Consider the following 19,862-nt stretch of genomic DNA (forward strand, 5'->3'; position numbering starts at 1 on the left):
AGTGACAGCCTTCACAAACGACTTCTAACCGCTGTGACTGGAGCACCTGACAGACACTGGTACAGTGAGTGCAACTGGCACTCCCCTATTTCCAAGAAAAATACATTCATATTGCAAGCACATAACAAATCAAGATATAGATGATCTAATGTTACAAAAGAAATTTAGCCCCTAGACAATTATTCTTAAACCTACAAAAAAAAGGCCAGAGGGTGAATAAAGAATATTTGGCAAATACTGTCTAAACAGCACTGTACAACTTTCTGTAAAGATGGAAATGTCCTACTTCTGCAGTAATACAGTAGCCACTATCCACATGTGGCTACTGAGTGCTTGACATGTCACTTGTATGATAGATAAGTGGAATATTTAATTTTAAGTATTTCATGTCTGTTTTATTTTAAATAGCCACCTAGCCATTTTCCCTTTAGGGTACAAGTCAAAATTTGGGAGGGAGGGAGGGAAATGCAAGTTTAATTTGAAAAAGCATGTTCAATGCCATAAGCACACATGGAAAACAAACCTACTATTTCTGTAATACTAACTACAAAAGGCAAAACTCAACAAAATACTATGGCTTCACTATTTTCTGCTAATCAGCCCAGGGGAAGGGGTCATATCCCCAGAGTTGTGTGTCAAATGGTCAGCTGTCACTTCAAAGTCACCACTGCCTCCTTCTGTGTTCTCTGCAATCACAGGGGAGAAGCCAGGAAATACAGTCCCTTCCTTGGGACACACAGAGTCCTGAGTTAGATCTACCAAAGAGACATCGCCTAAAAGCTGGGAAAGCAGGGGAAGCAGCCCTGCGAGCAGACCGCTGGCACAGGATCAGCAGCGCATGCGGGTGAGCTCTTGCAAACCACCTGCAGCAGGCTGAGGGTCGCTGGTCCCCACGACACACACCTGTCCAGCACTTCCAATGGGCTTGTCAGCCTCTCGTTCTTTGTATCAAAACCTTTCACACTCGGAAAACCTAGAGCAGCTTCTGTTTTCCTGACTGAATCCTGATTGATATAGGTTGCAAATCAAAACTGGTGGGGAGGAGAAAAGTCTGGGATTTTTCTCTTTATAACATAGGTTTTTAAAGCTGCAGAATTAAAAAAAAGTTAAAAACCTTTTCATAGATCCTCAATGTGGAAAGAAGATACTGAAATACATATCTCATTATTCCCCTCAACACTCAAAACAAACCATACTCTATTTCCTTTTCTCTAAAATTTCAAAATGAAGTCACTGGAGGTCTAATTTTGTCCCTGGCCCATAAAAACAATCTAATTTTCAGAAAAGTCAGTAAGTACTAGCTTTTTAAAGCAAATCTACTCAAGAAGGTTCCTTACACATACTACTGGAATCAATACATTAAATGTAAAGGCTGTATTTGCTGTTTATCTAGAGGCTTTATTTTAATGCCTAACTTTGACTCTTAATATTTTACAAGATTACAAAGTCACACAGAGCAATGATTACTTGTGCAAACAGGAATATGGAAGTTGAGTATTAAATGGGGGCATTTCACTTCTTACACTATATTACTTGAAAAATGTTTTAAAAACTATTTTAAAAAGAATTTAAGGTTATTCCATAGGAATACATAAGACCTTTTAGTTAAAACAGGTCTTTTAAAATAAGAACATATTCATATCCATACCTATAATAATTTATTGATTATACCATGTGCTCACTAATAAAAACATTAAATGATAAAATAGAAGTTAGACTCATGAAGTAATTTATACTAAGGTTAAAAAATTCTCCCATATTATATAAACTATGTAGCCAAACAGCTTTAGTTAATTCAGATAAAATCTAATTCATAATTACTCTGGAATGCTGAGATATTTGATCAGTGATTACTAATGTGAGCAACAGTGTTACTTAAAGGAAAATAAACAATTCTCTCAAATATACCATAGTTGGCTACTGCTTTTCCGCCTTTTCTTCTTATTTCTGCAACAACTTTATCAGCAGCTGAAGAGCCTTGACCAATTCCCCTGTGGACCCCTCCTAAATCATTCACTGCAATGTAAGAACAAGCAAGAATTCATTTCTAGACCTTCAAAACACAACTCGGAAATGAAATTCTATTACTAGTGTATTTCTTCAGTTATCTATCTTCCCAATTTCCTTCTACCCCCATTGCCACCTTACTAAACACACTACGAGATATGTACTTCAAAATGCGCCTGTTTATAGATGTGTATGTGAAGCAGCAAAAATATTTAAACACAGGTTCATGTCATGAAATTTGTAACTTTGCAATACCCTTCCTTTTTTCAAAAGAAAAAGAAAATGATTCAACCCACTTTTAGGAAAAACAAAGGAAGAAATAACCTTAGGATCACAGTAAGATTAAACACACAGGAAAATAATGTAGAGGTTTCTCAAAAAATTAAAAATAGAATTGCTGTATGATTAATCAGTCCCACTCCAGGGTATTTACCCACTCCAGGATATTTACTCAGAAGAATTAAAATCAGGATTTCAAAAAGATATTAGCACCCCAATGTTCACTGTAGCACTATTCACAATAACCAAGACATGGAAACCTAAGTTTCCATCAATAGATGAACTGATCAAGAAAATTTAGCACATATATACAATATAGAATACTATTCAAGTTTAAAAAAAAAGAAATTTTGCATTATGCAGCAACATGGATGAACCTTGACAACAATATATTTAGTGAAACAACCCATTCACAGAAGGCCAAATACTGCATGATTCCACTTACATCAAAGTATCTAAAATAGACAAACTCCCAGAATCAGAGAGTAGGATGGTGGTTGCCAAAGATTAGAGGGAAGAGAGGAGGGTTGCTCATCAGTGGGCACAAAAGTTCAACAATGCAAGATGAATTCATTCTAGAGTCTGGTCTACAACATAGTACCTATATTTAATAATACTGTACACTTAAAATTTGTCATGAGGGGTAGATCTAATATTAAGTGTTCTTATTATAATTAAAAAAAATTAAATACACAATGTGAAATAACTTCTCTATGTCAAGAAACCTTTTGTTTACAGGAATGGTGATAAAGAACTAGTATGAGACTAAACTAGTAGACAGAGAAGCACACTTTTAAATCATAATAGAACATTCTGTGTCATGGGCTACACTGAAAGAAAGAAAAACAATGAAAAGAAGTAAAAAATTATCCACAGAACTAATACGTATTCCGTCACTAATTCATACTTTCTTTATATGTTCAACAAATAACTGCACTTACCACTTAACATCTCCTTATATCCAATTATACATATTAATTGAGCATTTACTATTTGCAAGGAAACCTACAGGGGGAGACAAACATGTCTAAGAGTGGTGCCTGCCCTTGATGAGTTTATAATCTGTTAAAAGTTAAGTGTGTGATGACTACAGCAATGCAGAGTTTAGCATAAGGTATAAAAAGACCAAATTAACTTAGTAATAGGCACAAAAAACAAAGTTAACTCATACAATAATTTTTGATAAAATTTACAAAATAATATGCAGAACTATCAAAAAGATATGTAGGTCAGTACCAAATAACTTGAAAAATAAAACAATTAAAAAAAATACTTCGGACAAAGAATTAATTTGCTAAAAAAAAATTGTTTTTTTCTTCTGAGGAATGGCTCCGTTTTTTGGACTGGGGTGAGGGTTGCATGGGGGATTGAGTACACAAAAGGATAATACAGAGAAAAAGCCAGTGTCTAGACACACTTTAAGTCAGCTGAGCTAAATGTTTTTTTTTTCTTAAAGGAAATGAGGTTTTCAAACTGTAGACTATATTTTTTCTAATATAGTTTTATCAGTTTTACTGCAAAATAAAAAATGCTGTGAAGGCACAAATGTAGTCTTATATTATCCCTGAAGAGATTAAAAAACATGTGGTTAAGATTCTCAAGACTAGATTCCTATTAATCATTCATTTCCATGCAATTATTCAAATGACAGGAAACAACCAGTACAAAATATCACGATTTTAAAACATACAGCGAACAGTCTTTTAAAACCCTTTTTAACCAAGCGAGGAAAAGCTCAATAGCCAATTGGCAAGTGTGATATTTCAGTAGAGAAAATTAGTTGTGCAATGAAGACTGCCCCCAAGTGGAAATTGTTCAAAGTGCAACCAAACAGGTGAACACTGAAACCTGGGTAAATAATTAATTCATTGACATAAATGATGTGCCGTGAACCAATATCAGAATATGTTTATTCAAGATAAGTCTCTACCTTAGCACTAAATTAACACTGACCTCATTCAGTCATCCTACTATCACCAGAGCTAACTCACAGGGACTACAGCCTAAACTAGAAAAGCCCAGGTTACAGGCTGAAGGGCTTGGATACAACGTTACAAGACTTTTTACTTGTATACAAAGAAAAATGTATCTATACTACATGACACTGTTACCATACAACTGTAAAACTAAAATTCTAATATAGTAATAATAAATAAAAATGTTAAATACCATCACTACTTTATACTGGGATGTGCATACTTTGTGTTTTCAAAGAACCATTATGTACACCGCTGCATTTGACCTCCAAGCAGCTTTTCAGGAGGTTGGCAGGAGCAGTTGTTATTACTTTCAGGGATGTGGAAACAGTTGGGAAAGGTTAGGTAACTTGTCCCAGGCTCCAAGGCTGCATGAAGTGGCAAAATTCAGTTTTGAACCTAGGTCTACTACAGTGTCACTCTGCTCCTCTAATGCTGCCAAGTTTTTGTTACCCTAAAACAGAACATAATTATTTCCACCCAAAAACAGCAACAAAAATCGTGTTTATATGGGGGAGGGAGTAAGGAAACAACAGATCAGCCACCTCTCTCAAGCAAAGGGCTTGAAAACAAGTAGTAAAAATTGTTCAGATTATGATAAAGACAGAGTACTTTCAGCTGAAACTATCAAAATATCCCAGAAATGTAATATATCTGTATGTCCTCCACATAAAATCCAGTTTATAACCCTGAAGGGCTTGTTTCCTGAAGACAAAATCTTTTGCCTACTTCTGACACGAAACCAGAGGACCTGAATACACATTTTCCCAAAGAAGAGACACAGGGCCAACAGGGCTATCAAAGACTAGATAAATTTCTTCCTAAAAATCCATCCCCAAGACTTTTTAAAAGTCAGCAGTGGCCTGCTATAAGCCAACCACAAGACAGGGATGTAAGGATCCAGGGACCTCTAAAACACCATTAGAGCCTATAAACGTACTCTGTAAATAGGTAAATGGACACCTCAATACTAAGCACCACGTTATCAGGAATGGATGGCCCGAAAATGGGACTATGTATTTGTGAGATTGCCTGCGTCCCCACTTCCTCACAACAGTGGACATAATCATTCTTTGCAGTCTGCCAATTAAATTATTATAAACTGTAGCTCATTATTCTAATTTACATTTCTTCCAACACTAGTAAGGTAACATTTTATTTTCATGGGTTATTGTTTGCACTGCTTAAATCACATTTTATTTGGGATGTTTGTCTTAAAGATTTTTAAGTGTCCTTTATTTATAAAACATTTAATTCTTTATCATACATACATATTGCAAATCAAAAATTATTTTATTGAAATGTTGAGCAAGAAAGAGAAGTAACATCTGAGCATAAATATTAGTTGATAAGCATATGTACACCATTTTTCAGTATTGTCTCATGGAAACCAGACAGAGAAATCTGGATTTGTCTTTAGTAATCCAATGTGCTGTACTGGTCTCATTGCTCTCAGAAGCTGATTGTCTTGCTCCTTCTCTTTGCCCTTCACCCCAGCCTTCCCTACTGGCCCCAAAGACTGAAGCAGTCTACAGATTCAATGTAATCCCTACCAAAATACCAATGGCAGTTTTTCCATTGAACTAGAGCAAATAATCCTAAAATATGCATGAAACCACAAATAAAACCAAATAGCCCAAGCATTCTTGTTTCCCTTTCTCCCCCAACCCCCAAGTAATCTTGAGAAAGAATGAAGCTGGGGGGTACCACACTCCCTGACTTCAAGCTCTACTAAAAAGCTAAAGTTACCAAAATGCTATGGTACTGGCACAAGAACAGACACATAGACCAATGGAAAACATAATTACAGAGCCCAGAAATATACCCACACCTACATGGTCAATCATCTTTGAAAAAGGAGGCAAAAACACACAATGGAGAAAGGACAGTCTCTTCAATAAATGGTGCTGGGATAACTGAACAGCTACATGCAGAAGAATGAAACTGGATCACTGTCTTGTACCATACACAAAATTAAACTCAAACTAGATAAAAGATCTAAATATAAGACCTGAAACCATAAAACTTCTAGAATAAAACACAGTAAATTCTTGAACATTGTCATTGGTAAATTTTTTCTGGCTATGTCTCCCCAGGAAAAGAAACAAAAGCAAAAATAAAAAGCAGGGCTACATCAAAGTAAAAGCTTGTACAGCAAAGAATACCATCAACAAAATAAAAAGGCAACAGACTCTATGGGAGAATATATTTGCAAATAATTTATCTGTTAAGGGGCTAATATCCAAAATATATAAAGAACTCATATAACAACACCAAATTAGACAACCCAGTTAAAATATAGGCAGAGGACCTGAACAGACATTTTTCCAAAGAAGACAGATGGAGGGGCAACAGACACAGTAATCAAGTCAATTTGGTACTGGCACAAGAACAGACCCATAGATCAATGGAATAGAATAGAGAGCCCAAATATAAACCCTCACTTACATGGCCACTTAATATAAAATAAAGGAGCCACGAATATACAATGGGGAAATGGCAGCCTCTTAAACAGCTGGTGTTGGCAAAACTGGACACCTACATGTAAGAGAATGAAACTGGATTACTGTCTAACTCCATACACAAAATGTTGGCAGCCGCGCTCAGAAAATAGCGCCCAATGCAGGGCAGCCGGAAGGCCCCGAACTTCCTAATGACAAATCATCCCACACCACTAAACTACATGCTAATTGCGCCTTGGCATAAGGACCAATGAGACCCACCAAATTGTTATGCTAATAAGGCATATGGAGCCGCACCAACCAGGTCAGAGCATGAGAACTATATAAGCAAGCCTCTCCTTCCCCTCTGGGTCCTGCCCAACTCATTTGTTTCACAAAGAGCTGAAGAATAAAGCTTTCTGCAGAAGAATCCTGCTGTTGTTGCGTGCTGTTCTTGCCGGCGAGGACGAGGCACACGACAAGTGGTGCCGAAACCCGGGAACCAGAACATCACCGGCACAGGGAGGACCCTTCAGACATCTGGAGAGGATTCAGAACTGCAGGTCAGAAGAAAGCCCGGAGGGGTAAGTTCCGAGAGGCCCCTGCTTTTTAGGATGATGGTTGATGGTTCTCTGTAAATAAGGAGGCACCATGGGGAATGCACCGTCATTAGTCACGGCGCTGCAGACAGCTCTCAAAGAGCGAAACTTGAAGGTCTCCAGCAAAGTCTTAGGATCTTTTGTGAAGGAGATAGACCGTGTGGCCCCCTGGTTCATTTGTTCAGGGTCCCTCTCAATCCCGAGCTGGGACAAACTGGGGAAAGATCTTGATAGAGAGGAGGAGGAGGGTAGCCTGAGGGGAGGCACCAGGCCCCTCTGGAAACTGATTAGAGCTTGTCTGCAAGATGAGAGATGTGAAAAGGTAATAAAAGAAGGTCAGAGAGCATTGACAGATATCCAAGAGAGCATGTCAGAAACGGAACGGGAAACAGAGAGCGCGCGCGGCCGAAAAAAGGCCACAAAAATGAAAGTAAAGAAACCCCAGAGTGAGGGAGAAAGCCCGCCTAGGGCAAAAGCGAAAGAGCCCCGAGAAGCGAGTGACGATCGCCTCGGAGAAAATAGTAAATACCCCTGGAAAGAGTTGAGGGACCTCCAACTCTCCAATAGGGAATCTGAGGAGGAATTAACGTCCGCAGAGGAAGGGGAAGAAAATAAAACCGCAGAGTGCAGAAGTAAGGGAACCAGCAAAGTTGAAAAGCGGACCAAGGAAAAAATGAAAGCAGGGTGTCCCCCGACGCCCGTTGCCCCGCCACCTTACGTGAGTGGCGCACTCTCCTTTTGCCACCCAGATACTCTTCAGGCAATTAGACAAATGTTTCCTGTATTTGAGGATAATGGTGTACGCTCTCACCAACCCCTGAGTCATAAACAAGTTAAAGACTTAGCGGAATCCGTCCGAGCGTATGGGGTCAGTGCCAACTATACCATAGCACAAGTTGAGAGATTAACAGAGACAGCCATGACACCCGCAGACTGGCAATATGTAACTAAGGCATGCCTTTCTAGTATGGGGCAATACATAGAATGGAAGGCATTGTGGCATGATATCAGTATGACCCAGGCACGCGCAAATGCGGCCGAAGGACAGCCTGCGTGGTCATATGATATGCTGACGGGCCAAGGACAGTGGGTAGCCAACCAGACCGCCTTCCCCTTACAGGTATACGCACAAATAAACACGTGCGCCGCCAAGGCATGGAAAGCCCTCACCAACAAAGGAGAAGTGTCCGGCAATTTGACAAAAATTATTCAAGGCCCGAGCGAGCCATTCTCTGACTTTGTCGCTCGTATGATGGAGGCCGCAGGCAGAATATTTGGAGATCAGGAACAAGCAATGCCCCTAGTGGAGCAATTAGTATTTGAACAATGTACCAAGGAATGCAGACAGGCGATAACACCCTGGAAACAAAAAGGGATACACGCCTGGTTGAAAGCCTGTAGAGAAATAGGAGGGCCACTCACCAATGCGGGCCTAGCCGCGGCCATATTACAGAGCCACAAACAAGCCAGGATCACTAACAGAAGTATCAAATGCTTTCAATGCGGGAAATTAGGACATATAAAGAGAGAGTGTAGGAGCCCAGCTTCAGAACAAACAACCCAAAAGACCCCTGGGTTGTGCCCTAAGTGTAAGAAAGGCAGGCATTGGGCCAATGAGTGCTGGTCTATTAAGGATATAGAAGGGAAACCCTTAGAACTGCCAAAAAACGCCCAGAGGGGCCCCCGTCACCAGGGCCCGCAAATATATGGGGCAACCAGCACGCAAGTGTCATTCGGGAACAACCAGGCCCCCCAAGGAGAGCCACTTCAGGTTCCGCGGGATTGGACATCCGTGCCACCACCAGAATAGTGTTGACTCCACAGATGGGAGTTCAGCCTATCCCTTCAGACTTTAAAGGCCCCCTACCACCAAATACCATTGGGTTACTCCTAGGGCGCTCTTCTGCTGCATTGAAAGGCCTGGTAGTTCATCCCGGAGTTATAGATCAAGATTATGAAGGACAGGTAAAAATCATGTGTTCGGCTCCCAGAGGAATCTATCCTATATCCCCGGGAGACCGCATAGCCCAGCTCTTAGTTTTACCTAGTCTCCACGCCAATTATCCTGCTACCAACACGGAGAGGGGAGAAAGGGGCTTCGGCTCCTCTGACTGGGATTCAGCCTTCATAGTATTAGATTTAGCAGACAGACCAAAATTAACTCTTCAAATAGAGGGAAAGAGCTTTGAGGGAATCCTAGACACTGGAGCAGATAAAAGTATTATCTCTGCAACCTGGTGGCCCTCCAAGTGGCCTGTGACCCAATCCTCACATTCATTACAAGGTTTAGGATATGAGTCAAGCCCTTCAATTAGTGCCAAACCATTGAAATGGCGAGCCCCTGAAGGACAAGAGGGTACAGTCACCGCTTATGTACTCCCTCTACCGGTCAATTTATGGGGGAGGGATGTCATGAGAGACTTAGGCCTCAAACTCATTAATGAATACTCCACCCCCGCCCAAGGCATGATGATGGACATGGGATACATCCCTGGCAAGGGGCTGGGGAAACACCAACAGGGACGCATAGAGCCCATCCTGCCCAAAGTAAAGAATGACCGTCACGGCCTGGGTTTTTCATAGGGGCCATTGAAGATGCCATGCCCATACCTTGGCTCACAGAGGAGGCCGTATGGGTTCCTCAGTGGCCCCTATCCTCTGAAAAATTAGAAGCAGCTCATTGCTTAGTGCAAGAGCAGCTCCAAGTGGGACACCTAGAACCCTCTGTGTCCCCATGGAACACACCCATATTTGTAATCAGGAAAAAGTCAGGATCATGGAGGTTGCTTCATGATCTGAGAGCAGTAAATGCTCAAATGAGAATGCTTGGACCCATACAACGGGGACTGCCACTCCTCTCTGCCTTACCCAAAGAATGGAAAGTGCTCATAATAGATATTAAAGATTGTTTCTTTTCTATACCTCTAAGCTCCAAGGACAGGGAAAGATTTGCTTTTACTTTGCCAGCTATTAACCATGAACAACCCGATGCCAGATTTCAGTGGAAGGTCCTCCCTCAAGGAATGGCAAATAGTCCCACCATATGTCAACTGTATGTTCAGCGGGCGCTAGACCCAATTCGTAAGACCTATCCCATGCTAAAGATCATCCATTACATGGATGACATCCTTCTTTGCTCCCCACAACCAGCGGAAATAGAAGAAGCATATATAGATCTCACTAGATCCCTAGAAAATTGGAGACTGAATATAGCAAGCGAGAAGGTCCAAAAATCTAGTGTTAGCAAATTCCTAGGAGCAACCATTTACACAGATGTAATTTGCCCCCAAAAGCTTGAGATAAGACATAATCAGTTGCGAAATTTGAATGACTTCCAAAAACTCCTAGGGGATATTAATTGGTTGCGGCCATACTTAAAGATACCCACCACTGAGTTGACACCACTGTTTAAAATCCTAGAAGGAGACCCACAACTAACGTCACCGCGCTCCCTCACACCTGAGGCATTACAAGCCATTCGCAAAGTGGAACAGGCTTTGATGACAGCACAGCTAAATAGGGTTCAATTGAATGAACCCTTTGAGTTGTGTGTCCTTCCCACCCCAGAGCTGCCAACAGCAGTCTTATGGCAGCACGGCCCACTGATCTGGATTCATCCCCAAGCCTCTCAGGCTAGGACAATAGAGTACTATCCGGCAGCCATGGCCAAACTTGCTTTGAGAGGAGTAAAAACCTCCATGACACATTTCGGAGAGGCTCCAGCTAAAATTATAACCCCTTACAGCATAGAACAGATACAAGTATTATGTGCTATGAACGATGATTGGGCCATACTTGCTTACAGTTTCTCAGGAACCTTTGATAATCATTTCCCTAAACATCCCCTCATCAACTTCGCCAAAAATCATCTCCTAGTATTCCCTCGGGTCACTAGCCTAACCCCGCTGCCTCATGGAAAAACAGTTTACATGGACGGGTCTAAGACAGGCACAGGTGCCTATGTCCATGATGGCAAAGTTGTGACAAAAGGCTACACGCCTGACACTCCACAAATAGTGGAATGTCGCATAGTCTTAGAGGTCCTACAAATCTTTCCTGAACCTTTAAATATTGTGTCTGACTCCTGTTATGTAGTTAATGCAGTCAAATCTCTAGAAGTGGCCGGGCTAATCAAAGCGTCCAGCCCAGTAGCCACTTTGTTCAAACAGATACAATCAGCACTACTTCATAGGCAATCTCCTTTGTATATAACTCATATCAGAGCACATTCAGGCCTTCCCGGGCCTATGACCCAAGGCAACCACTTGGCAGACCTCGCAACCAGAAATATAGCTTTTCCCCTGCTAGACCCTATCACCACAGCTTCAAAATTCCACACACAATTTCATGTCACTGCCGAAACGCTGCGCAAGCGGTTTAGCATAACCAGGGCCGAAGCTAGGAACATTGTCCTTAGCTGCCAACATTGCTGCAGCTTCCTTCCTGCACCTCATGTTGGGATCAACCCCAGAGGTATTAGGCCTTTACAAGTCTGGCAAATGGATGTGACGCATTTTTCACCTTTTGGGAAACTTAAATACGCACACGTATCCGTGGATACTTGTTCAGGAGTCATCTTTGCCTCCCCATTGTCAGGAGAGAAAGCTTCCCATGTCATCCAGCACTGCCTTGAAGCTTGGAGCGCATGGGGGTTACCACAGATTCTGAAAACAGACAATGGCCCAGCCTATACCTCTACAAAATTTGCTCAATTTTGTCATCACATGGGGATAAAACATATCACTGGCCTTCCCTACAACCGACAGGGTCAAGGGATTGTGGAACGCGTGAACCGCACACTCAAATCCTATTTACTTAAACAAAAAGGGGGAATTGAAGATATACCCCCCACACCAAAAACTGCCATAGCCCTAGCACTTTTCACTATAAATTTTTTGAATCTGGATGCTCAAGGCCATACAGCAGCGGATCGCCATAATCAGTGGCCAAAAGACCCACAAGAACTAGTAAAATGGAAGGACGTGTTATCTAACCAATGGAAGGGCCCGGATCCAATCATAATCAGATCCAGGGGAGCTGTGTGTGTTTTCCCCCAGGGTGAAGAAAATCCCTTCTGGATCCCGGAGCGCCTAATGAGGAAAGTCCTAACAAAGGAGATGACTTCGCTGTACCTCCTGACCCTGCTCCTGACACTGGAGACCCCGACTCAGGGAGTATTGAGATGGGGAATCCTGTCTGCCTTTCCTAAGCCTATGCCTGTCCGTTTCAATGCAGCCGTTTTTCCCCGCTTTTTCACCACCAACTCTAGTATGAACTTGCCCTACCTAGAAAAGGACACCCTAACAGCCCCGTTGGGAGAAAACCGATCCTTCGTAACTAATGGGTCATTATGCTTCACCACTCAGAATCTAGCTGGCTGTATCTCCCTGAAACGGAGGAAATACGGATGGTTCAGTGACATAATTCTAGAGGCCAGTGGCCTCCCCATTATGTCAGCTAAATTTGAAGGGCCTAATAAGGAAGGGAGCCCGCCCTATAAGAACATGACTATCCACCAGATGGTTCTCTGGATCAATGGCACATTTGTACACTCTACCAGGAACAATTCCACCGACAGACCTCGTCAACCCAAATATGCCTCCCATTGTGTGGGCGACTATGAGGGAGAGCTGTGGCCCTGGACTGACTGTCAGTCAACTGTAGTAACATGGGCAACTGAGAGGCAGGAGTTTACCATCTCCCCAGATATGGAGGGACGGCCAGCCAATGAGGCTTGGTGGCCAGTAAAGGTGCTCGAAGGCGAGTTTCGTCAGCAGCTGAGCATGAACCCCTTCCATAAATGGATGCTGTGTGGAGTCAATGGCTCGTGTACCGACCTCTCCCCCTTTTCTGCCCTCCAGGGTGGGGGAATCGGTGTAAAAAATATTACCTTTTGGTGCGAGAACAACCACACGCGCGCACACTGGAACATGACCATGACCCATAACAACGAGAACTACACGTGTTCAGCAAAATCAGGTCCAGAGTCACCTAATTCCCTTTTTCCACCTTCTCCAGTATGCGTATACCCCCCATTTCTGTTTATCTTATCCAATAGTAGCTTTGACTCCTGCTCCAATGAAACCTGCTTTCTGTCTCAGTGTTGGGATGCGCGTAACTTTACCAATGCTTTGGTAGTCCGCATCCCCCGTTGGGTCCCTGTTCCCGTAGACGCCCCTAACACCATGACTCTGTTTCGAGAAAGGCGCGATTTCGGCATTACAGCCGCCATAGTGCTCCTGATCTCCGCGACCGCGGTCGCAGCCACCGCCGCTGGTATAGCTTTAGACACCTCCATCAAATCGGCTACAGAGCTCAATAACCTTGCAGCCTCAGTAGCTTCTGCCCTGGACCAGCAGTCCACACTTGATGGGAAACTGAAAGGAGGAATAATGATCCTCAATCAACGCATAGATCTCGTGGAGGAACAAATGGAGGTGCTCTGGCAAATGGCCCAATTGGGATGTGAGTGGAAATATCGTGCCCTCTGCATCACTAGCATTCAATATGAAAATTTTACACGGGCAGCTAATCTGTCACGAGACCTGTCCCAGTATCTTTCAGGAAACTGGTCCCAAGACTTCGATGGGACACTAGAAGAGCTGCGGCGAGAAATAATCCACATCAACTCCACCCGTCTAGATATCTCCGTAGCGGAAGGACTCTCTTCCTGGTTCCTCAGAGCTCTCTCCCACGTCAAGGAGTGGGCGGGCATGGCTGGGATGGGCGTGTTCCTGCTTGGAGGTCTCATGCTCTTACTCTGGTTGTTATGCAGACTCCGCAACCAACATAAGCAGGACAAGGTGATCCTTGCTCAAGCCCTAATGGCGATAGACGTTGGCGCCTCTCCCCAAGTGTGGCTCAACATGCTTAAGAAGGAAGCTCGGCTTTAGCTTGAGGTAGCTCTTGCACCCAGAGCCCATGTGGCACTGCACCAGGCCCGAGTACCTCAATGCTTAATCACAGCTTTCTTTAAGAAGCTCATGGTGCAAGAGGGTTGAGAAAAAAAGGTCCAAACCCTTTGTACCAAGCGGTCCCAACGCCAGCCAGAGGATGCGAGGCAAAGCACTGCAAGAGGTCTTGGACCCCTCTGAGAGGCATGCCTGACTGCATAGGGGTAGATGCCCAGAACCCCTCTCCAAAAAGGGGGCATCAGGAAGTATGATGGAGGTCAGGCCTCTGTCTCTGCCTCTGCTGGCAAGGTCCGCCTTGAGCTTCTGTTAGACAAAAAAGGGGGAGATGTTGGCAGCCGCGCTCAGAAAATAGCGCCCAATGCAGGGCAGCCGGAAGGCCCCGAACTTCCTAATGACAAATCATCCCACACCACTAAACTACATGCTAATTGCGCCTTGGCATAAGGACCAATGAGACCCACCAAATTGTTATGCTAATAAGGCATATGGAGCCGCACCAACCAGGTCAGAGCATGAGAACTATATAAGCAAGCCTCTCCTTCCCCTCTGGGTCCTGCCCAACTCATTTGTTTCACAAAGAGCTGAAGAATAAAGCTTTCTGCAGAAGAATCCTGCTGTTGTTGCGTGCTGTTCTTGCCGGCGAGGACGGGGCACGCGACAACAAAACTGAACTTAAAATGGATCAAAGACCTGACTGTAAGTCATGAAACGATAAAACTCTTAGAAGAAAACATAGCAAATATCTCTTGAATATAAACATGAACAACTTTTTTCTTAACGTATCTCCTTGGGCAAAGGAAACAAAAGCAAAAATGAACAAATGGGACTACATCAAATTAAAAAGCTTCTGTACAGCAAAGGACACCACCAGTAGAACAAAAAGGCATACTACAGTATGGGAGAATATATTCATAAACAACTCATTGGATAAGGGGTTAATATCCAAAATATATAAAGAACTCACACTCCTCAAGACCCAAAAAACAACCGGATAAAAAAAATGGGTGGAGGACCTGAAAAGACACTTCTCCAAAAAAGAAATACAAATGGCCAATAAGCACATGAAAAGATGCTCCACATTGCTAATTATAAGGAAAATGCAAATTAAAACCACAATGAGATACCACCTCGTACCAGTTAGGATGGCTACTATCCAAAAGACAAGAAAGAACAAATGCAGGCAAGGATGCCAAGAAACTAGAACTCTTGTACACTCTTGGTGGGAATGTAAATTGGTGCAACCACTGCGGAAAGCAATATGGAGATTCCTCAAAAAAATAAAAATAGAAATACCATTTGACCCAGTCATTCCAGTCCTAGGAATTTACTTGAAGAAAACAAAATCCCTGATTCAAAAAGACATATGCACCCCTATGTTTATCACTGCACTATTTGCATATGGAAGCAACCTAAGTGTCCATCAATAGATGAAAATAGAAAAGAAGATGTGGCACATAAACACAATGTGGTATTATTCGGCCATAAAAGGAAAGGAAATCCACCCATTTATTTGCAACAACATGGATGGATCTAAAGGGTATTATGTTCAGTGAAATAAGCCAGGCAGAGAAAGACAAATACCATATGATTTCACTTATTTGTGAAGTACAAAATCAAAGCAAGAGATGGCTAAAAGATGGCAGTGTGAGAAGTGAGAAAGAAACTTCCTCCCCAAATCACATATAATATGAAAATATGGCAAATACAACTAATCCTGAAATAGCAACAAAAGAGAAGGCTGCGCAGACTGCCTACACCTGGGGAAAACAGCAGACCTCAGGATAAATGGGTAAAGTATCAAAGTCGTGATATGGCAGGATCCAAGCCCTTCCTTCACTCCAGCTCACTGAAGGGAGGAAGAGAAATGGAGCAGGGAGGGGGTGGAGGGCTAGGACTACTGAACACACAGCACTGGAGATCTGCTCTGGGAGCACGAACCAATTACATGGTGCTCTGGAGATTAGTGGGGTTAGAAAGATAAGACAGGTGGAATACATGGAGACTCTGAGATTCCAGTCACTTATGGAGACAGGTACCAACAACCGGCCACTATGGAACACAATAAAGCAGGCAGTCTCAGAGACTTCCTAACAGCTCAAGGGCAGCTCAAGGGGCAAGAGCTGCACAGAGCTTCCTGCTCAGGAGAAAGGGCAGGTAAACAAAATTGTCCCAGTACACTCTGCCCAGCGAACTTTCAGAAGCTTCAGAAGCTCCACCGCCCTGGCTGGCAATGCAGCTATGAGGCCCCCCACCACAATAGATAGCCTTCTGCTCCTTCCTCCTGTTGCTAACCAGCTACCCCCGCCATTGCACCAGGCCAGCCAGACGGTGGCCCCTCCTACAGCAGCTACAAGTGCATACATAGAGGCTCCCCCCTGTACATTCGTACCACTGGCCCTGGCAGTGGAGGCAGGCACTGCAGCCAAGAAGCAGGAAAGAGCTCTTGCCTCCTGACAGGCACCAGCGCTGCACATCTGTGACCCCTGCCATCACTCCAGGGGCTGAGCAGCTCCAGAGAGTAGAGCTTCTGAGCACTAAAGGGCGCCACCTACAAATATGAAATGTCAAAGGAACCTGGTTCAAACCAAAATCCCACAAACACCAGAAAGAGGATCAACTGAAACTGAACTCACCTGAAAGTTCCCGCAAGAGATTTCAAAAGAATCATCATAAACATGTTCACAGAGCTACAGAAAAATATTCAAGAACTCAGGGAGTAATTCAGGAATGAGACAGAAACTTAAAAAAATAGTATCTGAAATGAAACATACAATGGAGGGATATAAAGGCAGATTAGATGAAGTAGAGGAGATGTTAAATGAAATAGAAATTAAAGAACAGGAATACAAAGAAGCTGAGGCACAGAGAGAAAAACCTATCTCTGGAATGAAAAAATAGTGAGAGAACTGTGTGACCAATCCAAATGGAACAATACTCGCATTATAGGGGTACCAGAAGAAGAGAGAGAAAAAGGGATAGAAAGTGTCTCTGAGGAAGTAATTGCTGAAAACTTCCCCAATCTGTGGAAGGAGATAGTCTTTCAGGCCGTAACAGTGCACAGATCTCTCAACACAATGAACCCAAGGAAGATAGCACCAAGAGATATAATAATTAAAATGGCAAATATCAAGGATAAGGACAGACTATTAAAAGCAGCCAGAGAGAGAAAAAAGATCACATACAAAGGAAAATCCATCAGCAGACTTCTCAACAGAAACCTGACAGGCAACAAGGGAGTGGCATGATTTACTTAATGCAATGAAGCATAAGGGTCTCGAAACAAGAATACTCTATCCGTTAAGATAATCACTTAAATTTGAAGGAGGGATTAAACAATTTCCAGATAAGCAAAAGCTGAGAGAATTTACCTCCCACAAACCATCTCCACAGCGTATTCTGGAGGGACTGCTATAGATGGAAGTGTTTCTAAGGTTAAATAGCCATCACCAGAGGAAATGAAATCATAGTAAAGAAAATAGACCAATTAATTACTAAGCAGATGCAAAATCAAATCAACCACCCCCAAAGTCAGTCAAGGGATAGACAAAGAATACAGAATATGATACCTAATATATAAAGAATGGAGGGGGGGAGGAAAAAAGAAGAACTTTTAGACTGTTTGTAACAGTATACTAAGTGAGTTAAATTAGACTGTTAGGAAGTTACCCTTGAACCTTTGGTAACCACTAATCTAAAACTTGCAATGGCAAAAAGCACATAACATCAAGATCGCTGCTCTTGGAGGTTACAGAAGCCATCCACTGGTAGGATACGGTGTAAAACCTCACCGCAGAGCATCGGTATAGGTATGAGTGGCTTGTTTTAACTTTTCCTTTAAAAATAGGATTATTTCATTTAACAAATTTTCATTTTGCTTCTCCTGACATATGGCAAAATCTGGCCCACTTCAGAGACGTCTCTGCTCCCAGGTCCTAGTCTCCCTACCCACTGCCTTTCGGATCCTCTATCACCTGCCTGACTCCGGCAAGTAGCTGAGTTCACAGCCCGTGCCCGGATGTCAGCGGACTTGGAGCGCAGTGCTTCGGGCACACAAACCCCGGCGAGGTTCTTATCACATGCTCTCTTTAAAGAAGACCCTCTCAAGAGCTTAAAAAACTTCAGGCACAGGGAACCAAACACCGAACGCCTGACTTTTCAAACGCAAGCGTATGACGTCTCTACTCCTCTGGGGGTGATTCCAGCCCCTCGACGTCTTCTTCGCAACCTTGACCTGACGGCGGCCTCAGGGTCTACCGGCAGGAAGAGTCGCAATCGAAGCACAGACGAGCTGGAGGAAAACTTCCAACCCACAGCCCAGCCCGGCCTCTCTCCTCCCGCAAGCCCTGCGGCGAGGCGGGCTGCACTTGTGTGACTAGGTGCTCGTGGCTCCCCCTCAGGGCTGGCCAGCCCCACCTCCCCCTCCTCGGCCGACTCGGCGCCCCGAAACAGCCGCTCCCCTCCCGCCCCCTCCCGGCCGCCCGCAGCCCCGACGTCGGGACCGCAGAGACGCTGCACGCGTTTCCCCGGCCCGAAAAAGGGGGTCTCGGGCACCCGCCCTCCAGCCTTCTCGTGCTCACTACCCCCACGCCGGTGACAGTACCACCCGCCCGTCGAATCTCAGCTGCAAAGCCTTGAATCCGGCCGGCAGCGACACACGCAGGCAGAAACGCTGGAGTTCAGACCTTGGCGGAGGGAGGAGTGAGGGAGTGATTTCTCCGTTTCCGAGGAGCAGGAGGCCGTCGTTTCCCAAGTGCGCGTGCGCGGTGGTGTGGTGTGTGTGTGTGTGTGTGTGGGGGGGGGGGGGTGTGGGTGCGTGTGGGTGGGTGGGCTGTCCTTTGGAACTCTGGGAAATGTAGTCCAACGTGCTTTCCGTCCTGGGAAAACTTGCACGATGGGCCAAGCGGTAGTTTCTGCGGCTGGAAGTGGTGGGACTTGCTAGAACCCTTGTGGTAAAATGGCTGATTGGGCACCTTGCGTTTGTCCATTCACCCATCGTTTTGTCATTTACTTAAGCGCTTTCTGGATTTAGGCACTTGCTTAGAGAAATAAGGCATAGCCTCTATCCTTAAAGGGCTTTCAGAAATAGCCCCTAAGAAGGAAAGGCACCCATACCAATGGGTACAGATTTCTCAGGATATAATCCCTGAATTTCCTGCAGGAGAATGATCTAGGAAGTGTCAAAAAGAGTCAGGATCCCCACAGTGGCCTCCTGAAATAGAATCCCAGGGGACAAAAAAAAGTTCAACCAAGTTGTCCTACATGGTTTTTGCTTTTGTATGTTAAGAACAGTCATATGGTGTAATTCATTCATGTAGCATTAAGCATCTATGAGTGGCAGGCACAAATTCACAGATGAACGATTAGGTCCTTCAGAGCTATTCAGTTATTTAATAAGAGTTGCAGCATTCTACAACTCATGACAAATAGGCACAAATTGGTTAATGTTGCCAGAATAAATGGACCATATCTCTGCTGGAGAGCAAAAAGGAAATCTTTCCAGCGGAGATGGCCTAAAACAACTTTAAGAAGTGAACTCTGCAAATAAAAGAAGACATTACAAGTAATGGAAATACCAGCTAGACTGTGGGGGCGGGGGTTCTTTGGGGACGGTGGGGAGTGCAGAGTAAGGCCACAGTAACTAAACTC

The 19,862-nt window shown here is 43.7% G+C and overlaps 1 protein-coding gene across 2 annotated transcripts in view; it reads right to left on the reverse strand.

The window, feature by feature from the left end:
- LOC118971463 (peroxisomal multifunctional enzyme type 2-like) overlaps positions 1-18,895 on the reverse strand; it is a 57,339-nt gene extending 38,444 nt beyond the window's left edge. For both annotated transcript variants that reach the window (XM_073219955.1, XM_073219956.1), the window contains exons 1-2: positions 18,817-18,895; positions 1,909-2,016 (exon numbers count right to left, since the gene is read on the reverse strand). In XM_073219955.1, coding sequence (XP_073076056.1) covers positions 1,909-1,911 — 3 coding nt within the window. In that variant the 5' untranslated portion in view covers positions 1,912-2,016; positions 18,817-18,895. The remainder of the gene's footprint in view (positions 1-1,908; positions 2,017-18,816) is intronic.
- Between the last annotated feature and the right edge of the window lie 967 nt (positions 18,896-19,862).

This window comes from Manis javanica, chromosome 13 (assembly GCF_040802235.1).
Source record: "Manis javanica isolate MJ-LG chromosome 13, MJ_LKY, whole genome shotgun sequence".
Taxonomy (NCBI): Eukaryota; Metazoa; Chordata; class Mammalia; order Pholidota; family Manidae; genus Manis; species Manis javanica.